The sequence below is a fragment of the Pteronotus mesoamericanus genome, unplaced genomic scaffold (genome assembly GCF_021234165.1).
Source record: "Pteronotus mesoamericanus isolate MK-2021 breed Mesoamerican mustached bat unplaced genomic scaffold, CSHL_Meso_final contig_347, whole genome shotgun sequence".
Taxonomy (NCBI): Eukaryota; Metazoa; Chordata; class Mammalia; order Chiroptera; family Mormoopidae; genus Pteronotus; species Pteronotus mesoamericanus.
Genome location: NW_026555137.1, coordinates 3,778,700 through 3,801,044, shown reverse-complemented (window position 1 = coordinate 3,801,044; position 22,345 = coordinate 3,778,700). Strand labels below are relative to the sequence as shown.

Sequence of the window (22,345 nt, the reverse complement as noted above, 5' to 3'; positions counted from 1 at the left end):
TTTATTAATTTATGCTTAAATACATACATATAAAAGTATATTTATACATCTTATATAACTGATAGTTACACAGATAATATACAAAAGAGTAAAATTAGAATTTGGGTTTTTTTTCTGTAAAAGAATTCAGTCATTTTGTGCCCAAATTAGTAGAGGTTCCTTGTGGTCCACCAAAATATTTGTTAACTTCCAGTGCTTTCTAACATGTTCAATCATTTTGAATACTCCTTCTTTTGAAAAATTTAGTTTGTAATACAATTGTTGTCTTGCTATTTTTACAATATTACCTCTAAATATTCCTTTAGATGCTTTAAAAAAAATCCTTTTTAAAAATTATTGATTTCAGAGAGAGGGGATGGGAAGGAGAAAGACAGGGAGAGAAACATCAGCGCGAGAGGATTGCACACTCCTGGACTGGGGACGGAACCCACAACCCAGGCGTGTGCCCTGACTGGGAACTGTGTTCATGGGCTGCGGTTTGCAGGAAGATGCCCAACCCACTGAGCCACAGCAGTGAGGGCTCCTTTTAGGGACTTATAACTTAGTTCCTATCTGCTTTAACAACAATTGTTATTTTTGCTTTTTCTCAACTTAGGCTCCAGGTTCAGAATAATGTCTAAACTCTGATCATGTCTGCCAAAATGGCCACTGGGGAAAAAAAGATCGTTCCTTTACTCTAAACATTAAAAGTCAGGAAACATAATTAGATATTTCTATAATCCTTCAAATTAAACAAAAAAATTATTATGAGAAATTGTTGTTTATAAAACTTAGGAAAAAACTGACTATACAAAAAGAGGCTGTCTTCCTAATTATCCACAAACAAAATGTGTTAATAAAAAAATCTTTCAATGATTGTAGTATACTTTTCAAGTTAAAAGAAGCCTATCAAAATTTTTGATTTCAGGATCCTAGTTTCAAAAATCTTTTTTTATTTTTGTCCATGGAAAGTCCAAACAAGCCCAAGGGGTACTGATTCTTTAGAAGTTTATTTACTTCAGTCTTTCATTAGATCCAGTAGCTGAACGGCACTCATATTGTGAAAGAACGTCAGCTGATTGTTCCAGGGCCTCTACTAAACCTAATTGTTCCCCAAGCCATACAGACTTTTTTTTAAAGCTAGCTGCTTTACCTATAAAACAGTTTTCCTTACGCACCACTCTCTGTTCCTACAACACTGAATCCAGCCACCAGCTTTCCTTTACAATACAGTCATTCCCATCATTGACTACCTCCTTTAGGAACTGCCCTTAATACAGCAGGTCCTTGAATAGTATTTCGATCAAGGTCATGAGGGTATAACGATGATGGAAAAAAAATGTATCCAACTGGGGTCACTGTTTGGGCGCAGTGTGTACATCCTTGCCTTGCCCATATGGGGTTTCTCCCTGCCACATCCCAAAGGTGTGCACGCTAAGGTTCACAGAAGTGTCTACATGCTCCCAGTCTCGGTGAAATAATAGTGAGCTATACATACAGTTAAGAAAGGTAAACAAAAACAAATAAGAGCATTCTTTTCCCACCTGTTTATTCCAGGTCAGGGTTGCAGTGGCCAAAACCTGTCCCTGCAGCCCAGGGTACCAGGTGGGACCCACCGTGGGCAGGACACCCTTCCATCCCAGAGTCACTCACACCTACCACGCTCACTCAGACTGGGACAATGTGGACAGGCCAGTGACCTTCACCTGTATATCTATCTGTCTTTGGGATATGGGAGGAAACCAGAAACTCCAGGGCTCGTGCACACAGGCAGTGGCCAGGAGGGATGGTTTTGTTTTTGTTTTTTTTTAATCAAGGAGCAAAGGATATTCCAGGATCTTCTGTGTATTGAATTTACATCGTTTCCAGCACAGCAAGGCCACCCTTGAGCCGTCTGAGTTTAAAAAATCAAGTAACCCGAAAGTGCTCTAATTCGGACAGTTTGGAGCTGGTGTTCTCTAACTTTCCCATTGGCATCTTGGAACAGAACCCTTTAAATTTAGCCCTTTGGTGTTGGTGGGGAGGAATGGGGGCCAGGACGGAAAAATCATCATGTACGGGATGGAGGGAGACGATCCCACATGGATAATGTTTTGATGATTTGTTATACGCTTTCACCTAATTCTCATATTAACTCCATCTTCGCTATTGACCAACTGTTGCTGCAATAAGGTGCTAAGTTGACCAAGGTCAAAGAGCAGCAAATTAAAGTGGTGCCCAGGACTAATCTCAGCTGGCCTCTGTCTTTTCCAATACGAGGATTCACCCAAAACCCCCAACCTCACCCTTCTAAAGGGGCTTAATCCCTGCGAGCCGGGGTCCGTTTGCCTGGTCTGAGCCCGACCCCGATGGAAATACCGTCCTAGTGTTCTGCAAATCTTCGGCCAAGCTCCGTCCTCGCCAAAGCTGGGAGTACAGGGCTTTGGCCGCACTCAGCACGCGCTCCGCGGAGGGACGCGCGGACCCCAGCCTGGCAGGTGCGCGCGCACCTGTCGCCCGCCGTGCGCGCGGCGGAGTCGGAGGGTGGTGAGCGACGGGAGAGGCAGTACGTGCTCCATGCGCGTGCGCCCGGCGAGGATTCCCGTCCGTGCGTCGTACGTGGGCGCCGCGTCCCTGCGCGGCGAGGTTGGGGTCGGGAGTCGGCCCCGTGCGGAGCGGAGGTCTGTGAGGGGCGTGTTCCAGGGCGGTGGGCACGCCCCCTGGCGGCGGCCGCGCAGCGCTAGGGGCACGCAGTCAGGCGTTCTCCGCGGGCAGCCGGCGGCGGGGCCTTGCCTCCTAGCGCGGGGTCCTCGGCGGCCTGGGCGGCTCCTGCCCCTGTTGCTGGCGTAAGGAGCACGGCTGCGAGCGCGGCTGCAGTTGGCTCGCGGCGGCGGCGTTGGCGGCGGAGGAGCAGCCGCAGGCGAGAGAGGCGACAGGCGCGGCCGGAGGCAGGCGCGGCGGCGGCGGCGGCGCTCGGGGCCCGCGGCGGCGAGGGAGCGGAAGATGGCGGACGTGCTCAGCGTCCTGCGACAGTACAACATCCAGAAGAAGGAGATTGTGGTGAAGGGGGACGAAGTCATCTTCGGCGAGTTCTCCTGGCCCAAGAACGTGAAGACCAACTATGTGGTTTGGGGGTACGTCGAGCCGGGCTGCGGCGGGCGCGGGCCGGTCGGGGAGAGTCGGGCGCCCCGAGCGACCTCGGTTCTTGCCCCTCCCCCCGTGCTGCTCCGGGGTGGGAAAAACGGGGGCTCGGGACGGAAAGTTTTTCTCCGGAGCAGAAGTTGCACTTTTTGGTGGGAAGGTGGAGAAGCCGTGTAGGGAGCAGCAGCCGCGTCGGCAGCGGCACATCCCGTTGAGTGCCGGGACAGCGTGTGACTCCCCGGGTCCTCCGCGCTACCTGCGCGGGGCGCACCGGCCGCCCCGGGACGGCCCTTTTTGTTCTTGACTTTTCTTCGCTCTCGCTCCACGCTGCCCTGGGATGCGAGTGTCCCCGCCGCCCTCGCAGCGCCTTGTCGGCGCCTGGTGGTTTGGCGGTTCCCTCGAGAGAGTAGGGAACGAGCTCTGCGGGGTCGGGATTTGTCGCTTTGGGAGCGTCCTGCAGGTTGTGTGGCAGGTGAAGTCAGGCGTTTCCTAAGGGAGCAAGGGGCTGGGGACCTCGTAGTGGGAAATGGGCGATGCGTGTGGTTTCGAGAGACGTGCATTGAAGAGAACTGTTTTGGGACGTGAATCCACGTGGGGTGTCCTGACTTGACGTGGTGAAGAAAGTGTCTAGAGAGAGCTCTGGGAATCGTCTACGCCTTTCCAGGGATGTCTGTCTCGTTGGCATAATTGAAACCTGCGGTCAGAACGCCCCCACTGGCCTCATTTGGGTGACCGGGAGCCGCGGGCTTTGTGAAGAGTCGCTGAGATCCAGGGGAGATGGAGTGTGTTGGTGGCGTTTGTATTTTTGCTTTTTGGTCTCCAGAGCTTCCGATTTAATGAGCTTTATGACATGTTGATGAAGCGACATTCTGATTTTCCTGTGTGTATTTTTTTGTTTGTTTCCAAAGTTGTAGAGGCCGAGTTAACATTTGCTTGGGGTTTTAACCGATTTTTAATTTTTCTTTAAAAAGTCATTAAGGAGTTACTCGGGCTGTGGTGCGGTTGTCTGAGAAGTGGGAAGATTCTTAGGACCCTGGTCTCTGCTTGGAAGGAGGTTGATTTAACCAGTCGCTACGGTCTTGGGGTGTTAGGGTTCACAGGTGTATGTTTGGCTTGTGGTCACGCTACAGATTTTTCTTGAATAAATGAATGAGGAAATGAGTAAGCTGTAAAGGATGGGCGGGGATTCTGAGGTTGAAATGATGGGTTAGGTCTCTCAGAACCAGGGAGCTGGATGCTTAAGCGCCGAGAGGAAACGCTTTGACAGCAGCTCCGTGGAGCCAGCGTGCAGGGCTGCTTAGGAGAGTAGATCTCAAACTTTTACAGCAGTGAGTCACACCAATGAATATATTTTCATTTACTGTTAATCTCTGTGTGCACGTGTAAATATGTACAAACTTGTAGCATTTAACGATACATTATTGCCTGTGCTGCATTGTTAGTTTGCTTTTCTGTATCACAAAAAAGCCCCGGTTGTTACCCATCTATTAGGTTTCATCGTACAATAATTAACAGTAATGTGTGGTTTGAAATATGTCCACTTAGAGGAAAAGTGGAAATAAAGTCTAGGAAATTAAGTTTGGGGCTGATTACACTCGCGTATTCAGGTAAATTCAAGTACTCTGGCGTTTGCAGGTGGGGAGAGTGCTGTAGGAAGGGTGGGACTGGCCGCTGACCTTGCTGAGCATTAAAGAGCTCGTACCTCCAGATGACGTTGTTTTATCACAGGTAGAATTCATTTTGGCTTTCATCATTGGTTTAATTTGAGGGGTGTCATAAGAATTATACCTCTGAAATTCATTGTTCTTTTTACTCTGAGAATGTTATTTGGAAGACGTAGTAGGATGAATTTCTTGTAAAGTTAGTCTCCTGCAATAGTGTTGATTCTTTTATGGATTCTCTCCGATGTGTTACTGATGAGGTTTCTCTGTTGAGGAAGCGCAGAACCTAATTTGGGCCAAACTCTAAAAAGTGTAGGGTAGCTTAGGGTATAAATATTGTGCTTTCCTTACTAACTACTTTTTGTCATTGTCTACCTTTGTGTTCCTTTGGCGCTAATGACAGTTCCACTTACTAGATAGTGTACTTTCTGTGCATTTTCTTTTTTTTATAAAAGGATCTTATTTATTTTTAGAGAGAGGGAGAGAAACATCGGTCCCTTATGCACCCCGAGCAGCCTGGCCTGGGACCCAAGGACCTTGGCTTTGCCAGGAGTATGTCCAACCCACTGAGCCCCACTGGTCAGGGAGGGCACTGTGTGTGTTATGGTCATTAGCCGTGTTAAATCCCATTGTTGGAGTGCAAAGAGGGGGTAGGTGAATACATACATATAATTAAGCTCAAAGAATTGAATTAGAACTGTGAGTAAAACTTTTGTCATAATTATTTCAGGACTGGAAAGGAAGGCCAACCCAGAGAGTATTACACGTTGGATTCTATCTTATTTCTACTTAATAATGTGCACCTTTCTCATCCTGTTTATGTCCGACGTGCAGCCGTAAGTAGAATTTACTTTAAAACTTTTTTGATTTAATTGATTGTAGGTATCATTTGTCATAGATAACTTCCCTCGTGGGTTGTAAATCAAAAGGATGAAATGTTTGTATTAAAATCTCCTGGTAGGTCATGATTATATCATTGTGATATATGCATATTTTTTACATGTAAAATGTGGATGCTTTTTACAACCACAAAAGTTTTAAGGCTGTCTGTAGGGGTGTTTCTAACTATTTATGAGTCTGTGGAAGGACCCCAATATTCAGGACTGTAGTTTAATCCAGAAAACCCCTTTGACGTCAGAATTAACAATAGGCAACTTTTAAAATTTATTTTTAATAAGTAAACTTTTCAAACTTTATTGAAAATTTTCAGTTTTGCCTGATTTCTGCATTTCAGTGTCTGAACAGTGCTTTTCTGAATGAGGTGTACATATTTAATGTTAAATTTTTATTGAAAAAATAATGCAGAGGGTGAAACTACTTGGGATTTGGGGGAAGAGTGGGATGAAATAGCAGCACCTCTCTGTAAAGCTGTGTTAACTCATGTAAGACCCTTAAAACTGAGTTAGGCAGTAACTAGAATGTGTCTTTGGGTATATCCATTCATTTTGGGGTAATAAAGTTGACCCAGATATTTGGTTTAGATTTGGAATTTATGCTCTCGGGGAATGGCTGTAGCACATAACTGATCGCTGTAATTGTTTCCGATCCCCTTAATACCCTTGGTCATGTAAGATTTCATTCTTGTTTTTCTTAACTGCTTCACACATCAAAAGGGCAGAATTCTAAAATTCTAGGGTTCTAAAATTTCATTCTCCCAACTTCCCGGTGTGATTCGCCCTTTATTCCGAGGGACAATTTCTGAAACGTTTCCCTGACCCCCAGGTTTTTCTCCTGTCATCCAGGGCTGTGTGCAGAGGAATTAAATCAGTACTCAGTATAAGACAGGTAGCCAGAGGTACTAAGTGACTAAGGGATTTTAACTTTCTAATCCGGCAGCCACTAGTTTTTCCTGTACTCTGTTGTTTGTTTACATTATAAAAATGATGTGGAAATGGTGGTAGTTACAGGATTTATTGAGTTTACGGCCCATAGATGACTTCTGTCTAAAGTATACAGTTCTATTTGTTTGGCTCACCTCTTTATAAATTGCTAATGTAAGGAGGTTAAAGGAAAATTACCTGTTTTACTAAAATAGATACATTTTCAAGATTTAATTTTTTTCTTTTTCCCTTGCATATAGGATTTCTATATACTGAAGGGTAAAAAAGAAATATATAATGTAGAAGTAAATATCTACCATTAACATTTTATTGTATAATTGTCTTAATTTTTCCTCTATGCCTAACCAACACATACCTATTGTTAATTATGGAAATACAGTTTTAGTGGCTATTAATTTATTTGAAAGAGTTCAGGTAGAATAGTTTGAGGAGTGCTGGTTTGGATGTAGAAAAAGAAAGTGCTTTGGAAATACCGCATAACATGAGCAAGCACTGGGACTAAAGAGATTTGCCTCAAACAGTGCACAACCCGTCATGAACAAAATTAAAAAATAAATGTTTAGAATAAGCCAAGGGAACCAGGAAGACTCAAATTGGTATTTTATAGCATCATTGTTTTATTTCTAATGACTATCATTTTTATATCATAATTAAATTTCAAGAGTAGAGTTATCAAAAATTAATATGCTTAAAATTTTTAAAGATTTTTATTACGTTCTTTTAGCTGAGTCATATTCTAAAAATATTCTAAGTAAACATTATCAAGATATGTTGGAATAAAATTCAGATTACATAATATTTATACTTACAAAGTTTTTACAGTCATCATTGATTTGATACGTAATCTGAAATTTTGAATTCAGACTGAAAATATTCCTGTGGTTAGAAGACCTGACCGAAAAGATCTACTTGGATATCTCAATGGTGAAGCATGTGAGTAATTTTCATATTGCTGTCCCTCTTTTTTTTCTTTTTTTCTTTTGATTTCATCTTTATTGTATTTTTTTTCCATTATCATTTAGTCCTCTTATATCCCTCTCCCCCTAGCATGTCGCTGTTCCTTTTATGTAGACCTTGTTTCTTTTTGTCCCCTGTGAAGTAAGAAACAGTGGAAGAGCATTTGTATCTCCGCCAAACACTGACCTGCCTGCACCTTGTCCATCTGCTCTCCTTTCTCTCCCATGGAAAACCTCTCATTTTATTTTGTGTGTTTCCTTCCCTCCAGTGCTGACCTATTCCTGAGCTCCAGACTTAGGAAGTCACTCCCGACATCTTCCCAGGGATATTTAATAGATGTCTGGATTTTAACAAATCCAGAAATAACAATGCTGATTACCTCGTCCCTTTGTCCTGGAAACAAAACTAGAACAGCAAGTTTATTCCCAATGTTTCCATCTCAGTACATGGTTTCCCATGCATGGAGTAGCTCAGGCCAAAGCCCTGAAGAAACCTTGGTATCTCTCCTCTCACTTCTCATGTGCACACCATCTGTGAAAGCCTGACAGCTTCTTACTGGTCTCCTCCCACCCTGCTCCACGCTTCCTCTTCCACCTCCTGCATGGCCCTCCCTCAGGTCTCTATACGATATTTTATACAGTGTCCCCTCCGCCCGCTGTTAGAGTGACCTGCTTTTGAAAAAGCATGTAACTTGATGTGTCACTCACCTGCTCAAGGCCATCTTGTGGCTCCACATCACACTTACCCTGACCTACACAATCTCACTTCTGCCTAAATCTGACCCGGTGTCCTACCAATCTTCCTTGTAAACAGCAGTCCAGTCTTGGTTCTTTTAGCTCTTCTTACCCTTAGAGCTTTGCAGTCGCTGTTCTCTCTGTGTCCAGTTCTGTTTCTCTACGTTGTCACATGGCTCCCTTTCTACCACTTCATTCCATTCTGTGCTCAAATGGTGTTCAGTCAGGGGGAACTTACCTAATCACTCTAAAGTACAAAATAACACCGCTTTCCCTCATGTGCCCATCTATGTATGGTATCTCCTGTTTTATTTTTCATAAAATCTCTTATGTTGATCTGGAATTATGTGCTTATTTGTTTATTTACATATTGTCCATTGTCCCCACTTAGAGGGTAAGCTCTAAGGGGCAGACGCATTGTTAAATAACCCAGCACTTAGCACATTTCACAGTAGGTGCTTACCTGAGTGAGTGAATTATGTGTTAGCTTGCATCTTAGAGAGTATGAATACGTTTAGAGTGTAGAGCTGTTTGGTCTTGCCTTTCATGGAGTGGAGTTTATTACCTTGAAATCTTCTCTGTCTTGTCCCAAGTGCTCCCGGCTTGAACGGGAAGATTGGTTTGCACAGCCTCAGGTGTGATGGAAAGACCATCATCAAGGGCGTTGGCTTCCTGTACCGTCCTCACTGAGCATTCAGCAGGCACTCACTGAGTGCTCATTCTTAGAGGCAGTATGCTGTGTGCTGTCTGTACAAAGTGCAGCATCCCTGTCCTAAAACATGTTACAGCTATGCCAGGTAGATGTGGTGAAGGGTGAGAAGCAGGGGGAGCATGGGGAGGGATCTTACGTATGTGGTGAAGAGGGTGGAGTTGGGGAGGAGAGGCAAAGGCTTTTATTTTCTTCCTTTTGAACCGTGTGGTGGTACACTTGTTCAGAACAGATTTTTGTTTGACCTCAGAAGATCTGGTATGGAGTCTTAGGATCCTCTTTTTAATGAGTTATCTCAGGTGAGCCTGATAAATCGGCTAGTTTGAGGACAGTGCTATAGAGCAAATGGTTTTTCTTTCCAGAACAGAGTTGCCCTTTAGCTATCCTCCTCATTTCCTCTAGTTTCTATGGGACAAGTAATTTTAGTCATCAGGTATATTCCTTTGGTAATTTTTTAAAAAAATGCTAATTTAATGGTTTAATGAAAAAGTGGATCAAATCTTAATACATTTCATGTTCTCATACAGGAAGATGTAACAGCTTAAAGATAAGCTTTCTTGACATAATTTATTGATTTAACATGATCCCAGTAAAAATCTGGAGGGAGTGGGTGGAACTAGAAAAGATGATTCTAAAATTCACTTGGTAAAGGTAATGTCACAAAGATTTGGACAAGAGCAATGAGGAAATATGAACCATTGTACAGTTTAGAACTTATAGTAAAACACTAATAACTTAAGCTCTTTGAATGAATAAGTTGATAGAATTTTTTTTTTATATTTTATTTATTTACTTTTTAGAGAGTGGTAAGGATGGAGAAAGAGGGAGAAAAACCTCAGTATGCAAATGATGCATCAGTTGGTTGCCTCTTGTATGCCCCCGGTTGGGGAACCTGGGCTGCAACCCAGGCATGTGCCATGACTGGGAATTGAACTGGCGACCTTTTGGTTTGCCTGCCTGTGTGCAATCCACGGAGCCACACCAGCCAGAGCAGATAGAACTTACTTATTTGCTAGATGTTGTGTGAGTTTAAAGTGATTAAGAGACATTTCCAGTCAGTGATGTAAAGATGGGATTATTCAGTTAATAGGCTGGTAAAAAATAAAAGTTGTTAAGTCATGAAAATATGATAAACTGGGAAAGGGTATTTCAACTCATTAAAGTAAAAGGACCAATCTCACTAGTAATAGGAAGCGGGCTTAGAAATATATACATAAATGACCATCCAATGGATTATAGTCATACAATTCACAGAAAAGGTAATAAAAAATTTTCATTACATTCATAAAAATAGAGTTGCAAATTTAAACTTGCAGAGAAGCATTTTTTTAAACCAGTAAAAATCTAAAAGTTGGATAATGCACTCTAAGGCTGCAGACACTTCAATAAACTGATGATTGTGGTGTCACTTGACATGACCCTCACTGAGGAAATTTAGCAGTAATCGATCATTACGAATGGATGTAGAGATCCTGCATATGTGGGGCTTCATTCTAGAGGCATGTTTGGAAATATGTGAAGCAAAACATACATATATACATACATACATACGAAGTTTTTCATTCTGCCCTTGTTTGTAGTGGCAAATGACAGAATTGAACTGTTCATTGATAGGGAACCTGTTAAGTAAATTACAGTTACTCCATACATTAGAATACTATGTAGCAATTTAACAAAAAGTTAAAAATGCTGTGTATACTGATAGGGAGGGATATTAGAGATATATTAAGTTTTTTTAAAAAAAAGGTTCAGAACAGTGTGTATAGTGGACTGTCTTTTGCATAAAAAAAAGTAGAAGTGTAATTTGTATTTCCTGTATCTACAGAAAGGAACTCTAGAAAGATACGTAAGAGACTTAATAGTAGCTACATAAGGAGGTGAGAACTAGGTGGATGGGGACAGGTGCACCATTGGTTATCTTTTTCAAATGGTTTAATTAAAAAAATTTTTTATTAATTATGAATAAACATTTCATTATGAACTGAATGCTAACTTCAGAAATAACCTTTCCCTTGTATGTATATGTTTATGTATTTATGATTAACTATACTTTTATGTGCACGTGTTGCAATATTGGGGTATATATTCTTTAAAGTGACCAGTTGATTTCAGTCAGATTATCTCAGTAGTTTCTAAGTTAAATTGTTAAAAAATAGTTTGTTTTTCTAATGGATTTTCTCATATACCTTAGTCTTTTAAAATAAAGTGCATTTACAAAGCTGCTTTAAAACTTCCGTTTTACTTAGGGAAATGACCTATATAAATAGAACAAATCTTGAGCATTTCACTTGTAATAATATGCATTGTATGTGTTCAGATATTGATCTCATATAAATCTTTTACATTTTCAGCAACGTCGGCAAGTATAGACAGAAGTGCCCCTCTAGAAATAGGTCTTCAGCGATCTACTCAAGGTATGTCTTGTCAGATGTTTACATCGAACTTTCAAGAACCTATCCCAAAACTTTACATTTGTTTACTTTTTTTCTTGCAGTCAAACGAGCTGCAGATGAAGTTTTAGCAGAAGCAAAGAAACCACGAATCGAGGTAATAGCATTTTATTTTAGAGGTGATTCATACTGTTAGAGAAGTCGGGATTGTGTAGCAATAAGAGTTCTTTGCTCATGGTATGCTAGGAGCTGATTTTCTGGAAAAATTGCTGTAGAATAAATAGTAGCTTGAGCTGTAATTCAAGATCTCTGATGTATAAACTATGTGATGGACACATCACTTTATTTCCCTTATTGATGAAAGTGTTTGGCTATGTTGGGGGTCAGAAATTTTTCTATAAAGAGCCAGAGAGTAAATGTTTCAGTCTTTTTGGGTCATTTAGTCTCTGTCCAACTACTGCACTGTGCCATTGTGGGGTGAGAGCAGGCATTGACTATACATAAATGAACAGACCAGGCTGTATTCCAGTAAACTTACACAAAGCAGATGGAGGGCCAGATTTGACCTTTCGGTTGCAGTTTGCTTAACCCTACGGTAAAGTGGTGTAGAAATTTGCTTAACTCTTAAGAGCTGTGAACATGAAGTGCTTATTACAGTTACTTCTTAAAATATTGACACATCAGGTTACATATTTTTGTAGCATGGTATAGCCAGCAAGTGGAATATTAATACTGGTAAATAAGATAGTATACCTGCAACAGAAGTCATGTAAAAAATGCAGTTACCTCTGGAAAGAATATATGTTGATTAACTCGTGTACTGCAAAGACTACAGGAATTTTATGATACTATTTAAATTTGTAACAAACCACAGATCAGTTACATATAAATCTGCCTGAAAATGGAGGACTGTGCACCAGAGGTGCACCTAAGCTCTGAGAGGCGACTGCGCTGGTCACGTCTGAAACAGTCCAGGAATGACGCTTGCGGTCATCACTAGTGCTAACATGGCCAGAAAACAAACCTTTTCATTTCACACTTGCATACAAACCAGATAGCTGTGCCTTTTGCCTGCTGTGTAAACAATAAAACATCTACAGTTAAGGATAAGAAAGGTAGCTGTTAAAGGGATATGGTTGGTTGGTAAGTAGAAACAGTAGAATCATGGGCAACATTTGAAGCTAAAATACTGTAATTTTAACTAGCATGCTCTGAGACATGGGCCAGATGTTTTTTAGGTAATGGTAATAATGATAATTAGCTCATTGTTATTACTCTGTGCTAGGTGATGTTCTCTGTACTTTATGTTTATTAACTCCTGTAATCCTCACCGCAAGCTCCTGAAATTGGCAGCACTGTGCATGTCATCTATGAGCAAACCGGCTCAGAGAGAGTAAGTGACTTGTGAGGTTCACAGAACCAGGATAGAGCCCAGGCAGTATGGCTGCTGGCCATTCCACTCTCTTGGGTTCAAATTTTATGGCAATAAAACAACTTTTGCCCAACTCTTTCTCTGAAAGGAGGCTGTGACCCAGTATACAAAATGAGTACGTTAAAGGATACCATTTATTTGGAAAAACCTTAAGTCCACAGTATAATTATTGAAAAAAAAAGAACATGTCAGAAATGCTAATTTTCTAGGATTCTAGTAATTTGAAAAGTCAGCAGGAAATAGCATAATAAATTTGTTTGCAGAGGATTTATAGAGTTAAATGAATTCCTTAAACAGCTATCTTACATAAACAGTTTTCAGTTCAACAGATATATATTGAGAACCTGCAAGGCACTATTTGGGGAGAGAAACCTTGCGGATAGAGATCCTGATCTGATTAACACTAGGCTGCAGTTATTTCTAAAGTCCACAAGTAGTCTCCTAAGGAACTTGAGTAATATGTTTACACTCTTGTTGCAAATGTCAAAAATGTATTGCATTTCCTAAAATATTATTCTTGCATTCATGTCAGCAATATGTCTATTTTAAGAGTTTTGCATGTTAGATTAATATTGGCACATGAATTGGAGCATAACATCTTTTTAGATCTTGAATATCTTGACACTTTTTATACAGATTCATGTTCTGTTAGTCACAGACACTGAATTTGGTCCTCAGTTTCCTCGTTGAATGTGGAGATTAAACTGTATCAGAGTTGCTAAGTTTTGTTCCTAAGTAACCAAACACTTTTCAGACTAAGCTTTACCTGAAATTCTAATATACAGATTAGGTAAAAAGCTGCTCTCAATGTTGAATTCAGACAAGAAGTGGCCCAAGGGACACTGTATAGTCAGTCCCTAATGTCTGGAGGAACAGGTTTGAAAACCATTAAAGTTTCACTTTATGGTTCTCAATATATATATCTGTTCAATATATATCAGAGTGCCCTGATCTTTATTGATGGATTCAGGACCTGGGACAGCAGATGAAAACAATCTAGATCCAAAAAGATATTTTGACTGTGGTGAAGGCTTTTCATAAACTTAGTTATAAACTTCCCTGAAGAGTAGGAATTAATTTATAATAACTTTCTGAATAAGGGTAGCTATGATATCTTATGGGAAGACCACTTAATCATAGAGAAGTTACTAAAGGTTTTTGGTAAGCTTTTTGTCAGCTCTACTCTTATGTAATACAACATTATTATTGTTGTCTTTGTGTAACTCAGAGTAATCTTAAAGATGACACAAGACCTACGATGCCTGGAATTTTATAGGTAGGAATATATGTAAGGGTATGTTACATGCAGTGTTGCTTCATTCTAAAAGTTAAATAAAGCTTTAAAATATTCACTAAGCAGCAATTGTTTTCAGGATGAAGAGTGTGTGCGCCTTGATAAAGAGAGATTGGCTGCTCGCTTGGAGGGTCACAAAGAAGGGATTGTACAGACTGAACAGATTAGGTAAGAATTTCTGCAGTAGAAAGTGGGCAGCGTAGGTTTGTGTAAGTGTCTAGGGAGAAGGAGCTGTTGATATGCTACCTACATTTGCACTTACGTCCTGCATTTGTTAGATGCGTTGGTGCCCAGGTTCACAAGTTGATGTTCTGGGCCTGTTTTAGGATGGGGCGGGGGCAGAAGCCAGTGTGTGCTTTACGCTTTCTGGAAGCCTTTCTCTGGATCTGTTACCATATTGATCTTTCCCTTTTAAGTTACTCTAGAATCCAGGCCACTCATTTGCCACGTAATCTCTTGTTGATTTATAGTAGAGGTCAGCACACTTTTTCTGTAAAATGCCACATACTCAGTATTTTGGCTTTTCAGGTCATGCGGATTTTTTGCAACTATTCAGCCCTTTGGTTGTAGGGAACAGCTCTGGCCTGCTTCCTTCAGAAATGAATGGGCTCGGCTGGTTTTGGCCTGTGGTCTTATTTTGTTGATTCGTGACTTTCACCCTAAGTAGAATCACCTTATAATTTTTCTTTCGCGCAATATGTTCTTCGAAATTTTATCCAGACTTAAAATTGTGATGCAGATTTTAAAAGCGTTATTGAAGTTAATTTGCATACAGTAAACTACTCGTATTTAAAGTGTGTAAGTTGATAAATTCTGTGTAAGTCGGGGTCTGTGGCATCACGATCAGCGCGCTGACTGTAGCATCAGTGCCTCCTGTTTCCTGGGTGCCCTTCGACTTCCATGGCCCACCTGTCCCCGCTTCTGGCCCTCCCCAGGCAGCCGATGGTCTGCTCTTATATATATTAGTTTTCTTTCCCCTAAAGTTAAATATAAATGAAATTATGTAGTCTTTTTTTTTTTTTGAGGCCTTTCACTTAGCATAATTATTTTGCGATTCATCTGTGTTATTGGATGCATTAGGAGTTCATTCCTTATTATTGCTGAGTAGTACTCCCTTTTATGGATGTAACAGTTTGTTTCCCAGTTATCACTTGGGGAATATTTCACTTGTTGCTGTTTTTCTGTCCAAGTTTTTGCATATGGACATAAGTTTTTATTTATCTTGACTAAATACCTAGTAGAGGAATGATTGGATCCTATTGTATTAGAGATTTAACTTTTTAAGAAATTGCCAAAGAAGATGTGACATATATGTTCAGTGCAACACTACTCAGCCATAAGAAGAGATGAATACTGCCCTTTCTGACAAAATGGATGGACCTTGAGAATACCGTGCTAGTGAAGTAAGTCAGATAAAGTTAAGAATCATGATTTCACTCCTATGGGAGATACAAAACTGAAAGCACAAATGAACAAACCTCACAGACAACAGTCAACAGTATGGTGGTCACCAGAGGGAAGTGGGGTGGGAGAGAGTAAAGGGTGAAGGGGGGGGTCAAATGTATGGTGACGGGTGATTTGACTTTGACTTTGGGTGGTGGGCACATCATGCAGTGTACAGATGATGTATCAGAGAATTGTACACTTGAAACCCATGTAATCTTATTAACCAATGTCACCCCAATGAATTTAATTTAAGAAAAAAAGGGATTGCCAAACGGGTTTCCACAGTGGCTGAGCCATTTCACACTTCTGCCAGCAGTGTGTAAGAGTCCAGTCCTTCACACCCTGGGTCGGGCCTTTTAACTTGAGCTTTTTAAGTTAAAAGCTGTCGTGAGTGTCTATCTGTGTGTTAATTTCACATCCTATATTGTCTTCAGGGAGGTGTCTTCAAGTTTTTTTCCATTTCTATAAAAATTATTTTTCAATTACGGTTTACATGCAATATTACATCAATTTTTTTAACTGAAATGTTTTTTATTACTGAATTTTGACAGTTTATTATATGTTTTGGATACACATCCTTTTTCAGACATGCTTTGCAAACATTTCTCCTGGTCAGACTTGTCTTTCTGTTTCCTATCAGAATATTTTAATTTTTATGAAGTCTAATTTATGAATATGTTCTTTGGTGAATTGTGCTTTGGTGTTGTATCTTAAGAAATCTTTGCCTGAGGAAGGTAAACAAAGATTGTCTCCTGTATTTTCTGGTAGAAGTTTTGTAGTGTTAGGTTTTACATTTAAGCCTGTGGTCCACTTTCAGTTAATTTTTTTGTCTTCAGTATGTGGTATGGATAAAATCCACTGATTTTTTTATGTGGCAGGAATTAAAGTTAAACTTAGTGCCGTGGGTTAGTTAGTGTTTTCAGTGCCATTAATCTCCAGTGAGCAGTCTTTGCTGTGGGGTAAAAAATCAGCCGTTCCTTCATGTGCAGGTCTCTTTCTGGACCTATTTGGGATCCTTGGCCTTTGTATTTTTTGCCAGTACAGCAGTGTTTTAATTACTCTTTCTTGATCCTGAATTTAGAAATCAGGTTGAATTAGCCTTCCAGCTCTGTTTTTCTGTTCAAGGATGTTTTGTTTTTTAAGTTCCTTTGCATTTACGTATGAGTTTTGGAATTAATGTCTATTCCTCCAAAAGAGCCTGCTGGGATTTTGATTTTGATCGCTTGGTGTCTGTAGATGAGCCGGGGGTGGAATTGACATCTTAAACATACCTTCTGACTTACTGAGCAAGGTGTGTTTCTCTGTTAATGGAAAGATACTTAGGTCTCCTTTAGTTTCTCTTTAACACTTTATACATTGTCAGTGTACAGGAATATTACATGTCTTTTTGTCATATTTTCATCCTTGTTGCTATTGTAAGTGGTATTTAAAGAAAATAATATTTTTGATTATTGCTACTATAGAAATACCGTTTGATTTTGGGTGTGAACTATGTATCCTGCAGTCATGCTGAACTCATGGATTGGTCTTTGACTGTTTGTAGAGTTGATTGTAGACTTGATCGGCTTTTCTACATAGATAATCATGTTGTGTACACAGAATACATCTTTCTTTCCAAGCTGGATGCATTTTTTACCCAAGTGCTCTGGCTAGACTTGCTAATCCAGTGTTGACTAGAAGCAGTGAGATTAGGCATTCTTGTCTTGTTCCCCATTTTAGGGGAAAGCAGTCTTTCATCATATAGGCCTTTTAGCTGAGGGTTTATTTGGATTATTTTTGTGTGTAGGTAATCTTTAACAAGTGGAGGAAATAGCCTTTTAAAATCTACTTTGCTGAGATTTTGTCAGAAAGGAGTGCTGGCTTTTGTCAAATGCTTGTTCTGATTCTATTGAAACGACCGTACAGTTTTTCTTTTGTATTAATATGGTGAGTTAAATGAATTTTTTGAATGCTTACATTCCATGGATGAACTCTACTTGTTATCTGTTGCTGCCTTACTGGTTAACCCAAAACATAGTAGCTGAAACAATAGCTGTATCATCTCAGTTTCTGTGGGTCAGGAGCCTCGGGATGACCTAGGGGGCTTCTGTGCTTCAGAGTCTCTCTCAGGCTGCAGTACCGTGTTGGCTAGGACTGTGATCTCGTAGGTAGGCATGGTTTGGGAAGGATCTGCTTCTAGGCCCATGTGGTTGTCGGCAGAATTTAGGTCCTTGCAGCTTGCTCGACACCATGCTGTTTAGAGGACTCTCTTGGTTCTTGGCCACATTTGGTCTGTCCATAGAATATTTCATAACGCTGCAGCTTGCTTCATCCGAGCGAGCAAGTGAGAGGGTAAGAGAGAGGTCAGGCAAGATAGCAGTTAGAGTTTTTTAATGGGCAGATCTTCAGAATGGCACCCTGTTACTTGCACAGCATTCTGTTCCCTAGAAGTAGGATTGAACCCACACAACACCCACAGAGAGGGGATGAAATGTGGTTGTGAATGCCAGGAGGGGGACGCCATTAAGAGTCAGGTAGGGCGTGGCTCCGTGGCTTGGTTAGAGCATCACTGTGTACACCAGAGCGCTGTGGGTTTGATTCCCTGACTGGGCGCCTACAGGATGTAATCTGTCGCTGTTTCTCTTCCTCTCTTTCCTGTCTTCTCTCTCTCAAATCAATAAACATATCCTTTGGTGAGGATTTGGAAAAAACGTTATGTCAGAAGTTGCCTACCACAATTTTTTTTTTTTTTTAAGATTTTGTTTGTCTATTTTTAGAGCAAGGGGAGGGAGGGAGAAAAACAGGGAGAGAAACATCAATAGGTTGCCTGTTGCACGCCCCCAACCGGGGACCAAGGCGGCAACCTAGGCATGTGCCCTGACCGGGGATCGAACCCTGGACCTTGTGGTTTGTGGGACGATGTCCAACCCACTGAGCCACACCAGTCAGGGCCCATTGAGTCTCTTGAGGGAATTTTGGGGTTCATAATTTTCATTGCATTTGGAAAATTTTTGGCACTGTTTTTTCAACTTTTTTTCCTATTTTCTTCTTTCTATATTATAGTTCTTTCAGCTGTGCTTGAAGTTGTTCAGCAGCTCATGTCCCTTTTTTTAGTATTCTTCTATTTCCAATTTCTTGGACTCTCTTTTCTATTAATATTGGTTAGTTACTGTAATGTAGTTCACTAATATTTTTGTCTGTAATTATGTTTTCAGTATATTTGTTTTCTCAGTCATTGCATTTTTTATTTCTACAAGTAGGATAAATACGAAGTCCATGTCTCTACTTAACTTGTTGGGCATATGGAATAGAGTTGTAATAATTATTTTAATGTCTTTGTTTGCTAATAACCCTGTGTCTGTGTCGGTTTACAGTGGGTTTGATTTAGATTTCTCCTCATTCTGGCTCATGTTTTCCTGCTCCTTTAACATGCCTTGTAACCTTCAGGTACTAGACATTTTCATTTTACCTTTTTGAGTGTTAGATGTTTTTGTGTTTCTTTAAATTTACTTTTCCTTTTGGGGCATAGTTAAAACACATGGAAATTGTTCCTTTTGGGTAATTAATTATTCCCCACAAATTGGTGAGACACGTCCACTCTGAGGACTGTCCCTAATGCCCCATGAGTGTGAGGTGGGAACAGGTGCCAGTCTTCACCCCGTGTGAACACTGGGCGAGGTTCTCTGAATCCCCTTGGAGGGCTCCCCCTTCCCAGATCCTCTGGCCTCTGCATTCCAGCCACCTTCGCTTTACTGGACTCCACCCATTTTCTCAAATCGGGAGCCCTCTGAGCTCTGCCAAAGCCCTCCTGCCTGTGCCATGCCCGAGACTTGCAAGGCTCAGCCTATCAGAGATCACTGCCTTCCATTGCTCGATGTCCTAGTGCGCTCTCATCTCACACATGCGGACGGGTGGTTTCAAAGAAGGAGGGCCGCTGCAGTCTCTGTTCATTCATCTTGGCCGGACAGAAAGTCCCTTGTGCATTTCATTATAATTTAGGGAAGTATTTGGATTTGGCCCAAGGTGTGCTGGTATGCCTCAGATTTTGAGGGAAAGTTGCACAATATTATATAAAATGAATCCAAACTAAATGCATATTCAGCTTCTGCTGTAAAGCACCTTCATACCTGGTAGAAGTAAACTCGTATACTATATAATATTACCATATTTAAACCTGCAGGAATTCCCGTCCTTTTTCCAGATGTTGTTTAAACGTATTTCAAGATTGCCATCTTGTGATTAGAGTAATAATTTTATCATCTGTTAAGGTACCCAAACACTTTTCAACTTTTTCTCATTTTACATTGTGAAAAATGACACTGAGGTTAAAATTATTATCTTAATGAAATCTATACTCTCAGTGTGGTTTTTTAATAGTTCTGAAAGCCTCTGTTTACTATTTTGCCTATTACTTGAAAATTAAGTAACAGAAACTTCAAATATGGTTTCATCTTCCAGACAGTAAAAGGAATATATGTTTATGTGGCATAGAAAAGCCCCTGTCACCTATAGAATTGATGCGTTGTACGTTACAACACACAGGCTTGAAACCTTGAAGTAAATTTCAGGGAAAACCTTAGCTTTGAATTTTTTACAGAATGAATTTTTCACCCTCTTTTTCCAAAGGGAGTGTGTGTGTATCATTTGCATGGGTAGAGGAACATAAACAAATAAACGTCTCAGAAAAATATTAAGAAAAGTAGACATATTAATGAGTTTTACTCTTTTGGGGGGAAAGACAGAAAAATGTGATGAATTTTCTTGCATTGACACTTCTAAGAAATAACTGATTTGCTCATAGAGTAATATTTGTACATGAGCTCTTTATAAAAATCTTACATGAGCATAAAATAAGTATGGCATTTTTATAGATAAAATCTTAATTATTGCCACTTTTAAAGTATTTTTACCATGAACTTTTCATTGTAATACAGTATACTTTGATGTGCCCAAAAGATCCTTGCTGTGAAAATTAAAAAAATAAATTGCTTTTAGGTCTTTATCTGAAGCTATGTCAGTGGAAAAAATTGCTGCAATCAAAGCCAAAATTATGGCTAAGAAAAGATCTACCATCAAGACTGACTTAGATGATGACATAACCGCTCTTAAACAGAGGAGTTTTGTGGACGCCGAGGTGGATGTGACTCGAGATATTGTCAGCAGAGAGCGGGTGTGGAGGACACGGACGACGATCCTGCAGAGCACGGGGAAGGTAATTGGAATACTGGGTGTGCTTGTCACAGTGTTGGACCTGTGATCGTTACAGAGGTGGTAAAAATTTGCAGTGGGAGGTTTTGAGTTTGACCTCTGAAAGATCAGAACAATGTTGATGTCTGTATGGCTGTATTTGCCATTGTGTTCTGCCATGCCATTGGTTGTTGGTCACCAAGGAAGCTGATGAGAAAGTCTGACTCCAGGTGCAGCCCTCTGGTTTATCCTCATTTGTCATTGCAAAGAGGGGCTCAGTTTTCCTGTTGATCAGATTTTTGCTTAAACCCAGTGAACAGGGAATATCGATGTCAAGCTCTCCGGTCACTAATTTTTTTCTCCACAAAGTAGACAACTTAGGGAAATCAGTCAGCAAACATTTATTGCACGTATTTTATGTAATCTGATGTGTGGATGTAGTAACGTTTATTTGTTCCTTATTAATGGAGTCTTTTCTTTTTTTGCCACAGGATTGTGGGATTTCCTTCCCCCTTTCTCCTCCTCTCTTCCCTTCTTTCTCCTTTGTCTTTACCTATCTAGCACAATTACAAACAATGCATTAAAAACATCTTTGTACATAAGCCTTTGTGCATTTACATGTATGCCGCAAAAGAATTAATGTTTAGAAGCAAATTGCTCGTTAAAGGAGATATACGCTTTATATTTTGAAATATAAAAATTATAAAGGTACTGGATGTCCAGTATCTTATTGGATCTCCAGAAAGGCTGCATTGATTGTTTCACCAATACACTTTCATGTCTTTTCCTCCCCTACCTCTCAGTTTTCTCCTAAATGTTAATTCCCCACTGATGAAGTTGTTAATAGTGATGATTTGGTAAGAAAGTTTGTAGAAGTGTGTGAGATTATTGATAAAAGTGAACTTTTACATGGGTTTCGTTTGCAGGTTTTGGGTTCTGGCCTCTAGTTGATTCTGCCACTTTAGTAAGAATAAAGTTGCTAGAAAAGAGTATTGAAGGAGAGAATTCTTTTGTACTTTGACTTATTTTACAAAGTACTTGAACTTAGGTTTAAGCAGCATTCTCCAGAATTTAGAATTAGAGAGAAATCTAGAATACAAGTACACTTCTACTTTTGTATTTATAGTAAAATGATGTGTTTAATATTCGTTTTTACTCCCTAATACCAGGCTCATAATTGAATATTGTGACTTATATTATTCTACCAATGTTTATTGTAATTGTTGAAAAACCTGAATTTTAGAGTAATGGAATAAAACATAGGCACTATACCACACCTTACTTTCAGACCAAACATTAAGTTTTCAGGTAACTGAGATGAATGATTTTTATTGAGCCCTAGGTGGCAGGATCGCACCATGATTTGAAAGCCTAGTTTTCTGATTTAATTCAGTGGTGTTGGCATCGCTATTACAATTTTAAAAATGGGCTGATTCAGAATTTTTTGGCAGCCAGTTTTGTTTCTATGAGTATAATCATTTTTAAAAAATAAAAACTTTTGACTGATATTTTTTCTGTATGCTTTTCCCCCCCTGCCAAATGGAAAAAAACAACAACAACAAAAAAACCTTATAGGTACTCATAGTCCTGGAAGGCCTTAAGGTTTTAGACAGACT

General features: G+C 40.2%; 1 protein-coding gene across 1 annotated transcript in view; it reads left to right on the top strand.

The window, feature by feature from the left end:
- Positions 1-2,755: 2,755 nt before the first annotated feature.
- CDC73 (cell division cycle 73) overlaps positions 2,756-22,345 on the top strand; it is a 79,559-nt gene continuing 59,969 nt past the window's right edge. The window contains exons 1-7 of the mRNA XM_054576573.1: positions 2,756-3,092; positions 5,491-5,596; positions 7,465-7,534; positions 11,353-11,415; positions 11,496-11,548; positions 14,197-14,285; positions 20,538-20,754. Of these exons, the coding sequence (XP_054432548.1) occupies positions 2,962-3,092; positions 5,491-5,596; positions 7,465-7,534; positions 11,353-11,415; positions 11,496-11,548; positions 14,197-14,285; positions 20,538-20,754 (729 nt within the window). The 5' untranslated portion in view covers positions 2,756-2,961. The remainder of the gene's footprint in view (positions 3,093-5,490; positions 5,597-7,464; positions 7,535-11,352; positions 11,416-11,495; positions 11,549-14,196; positions 14,286-20,537; positions 20,755-22,345) is intronic.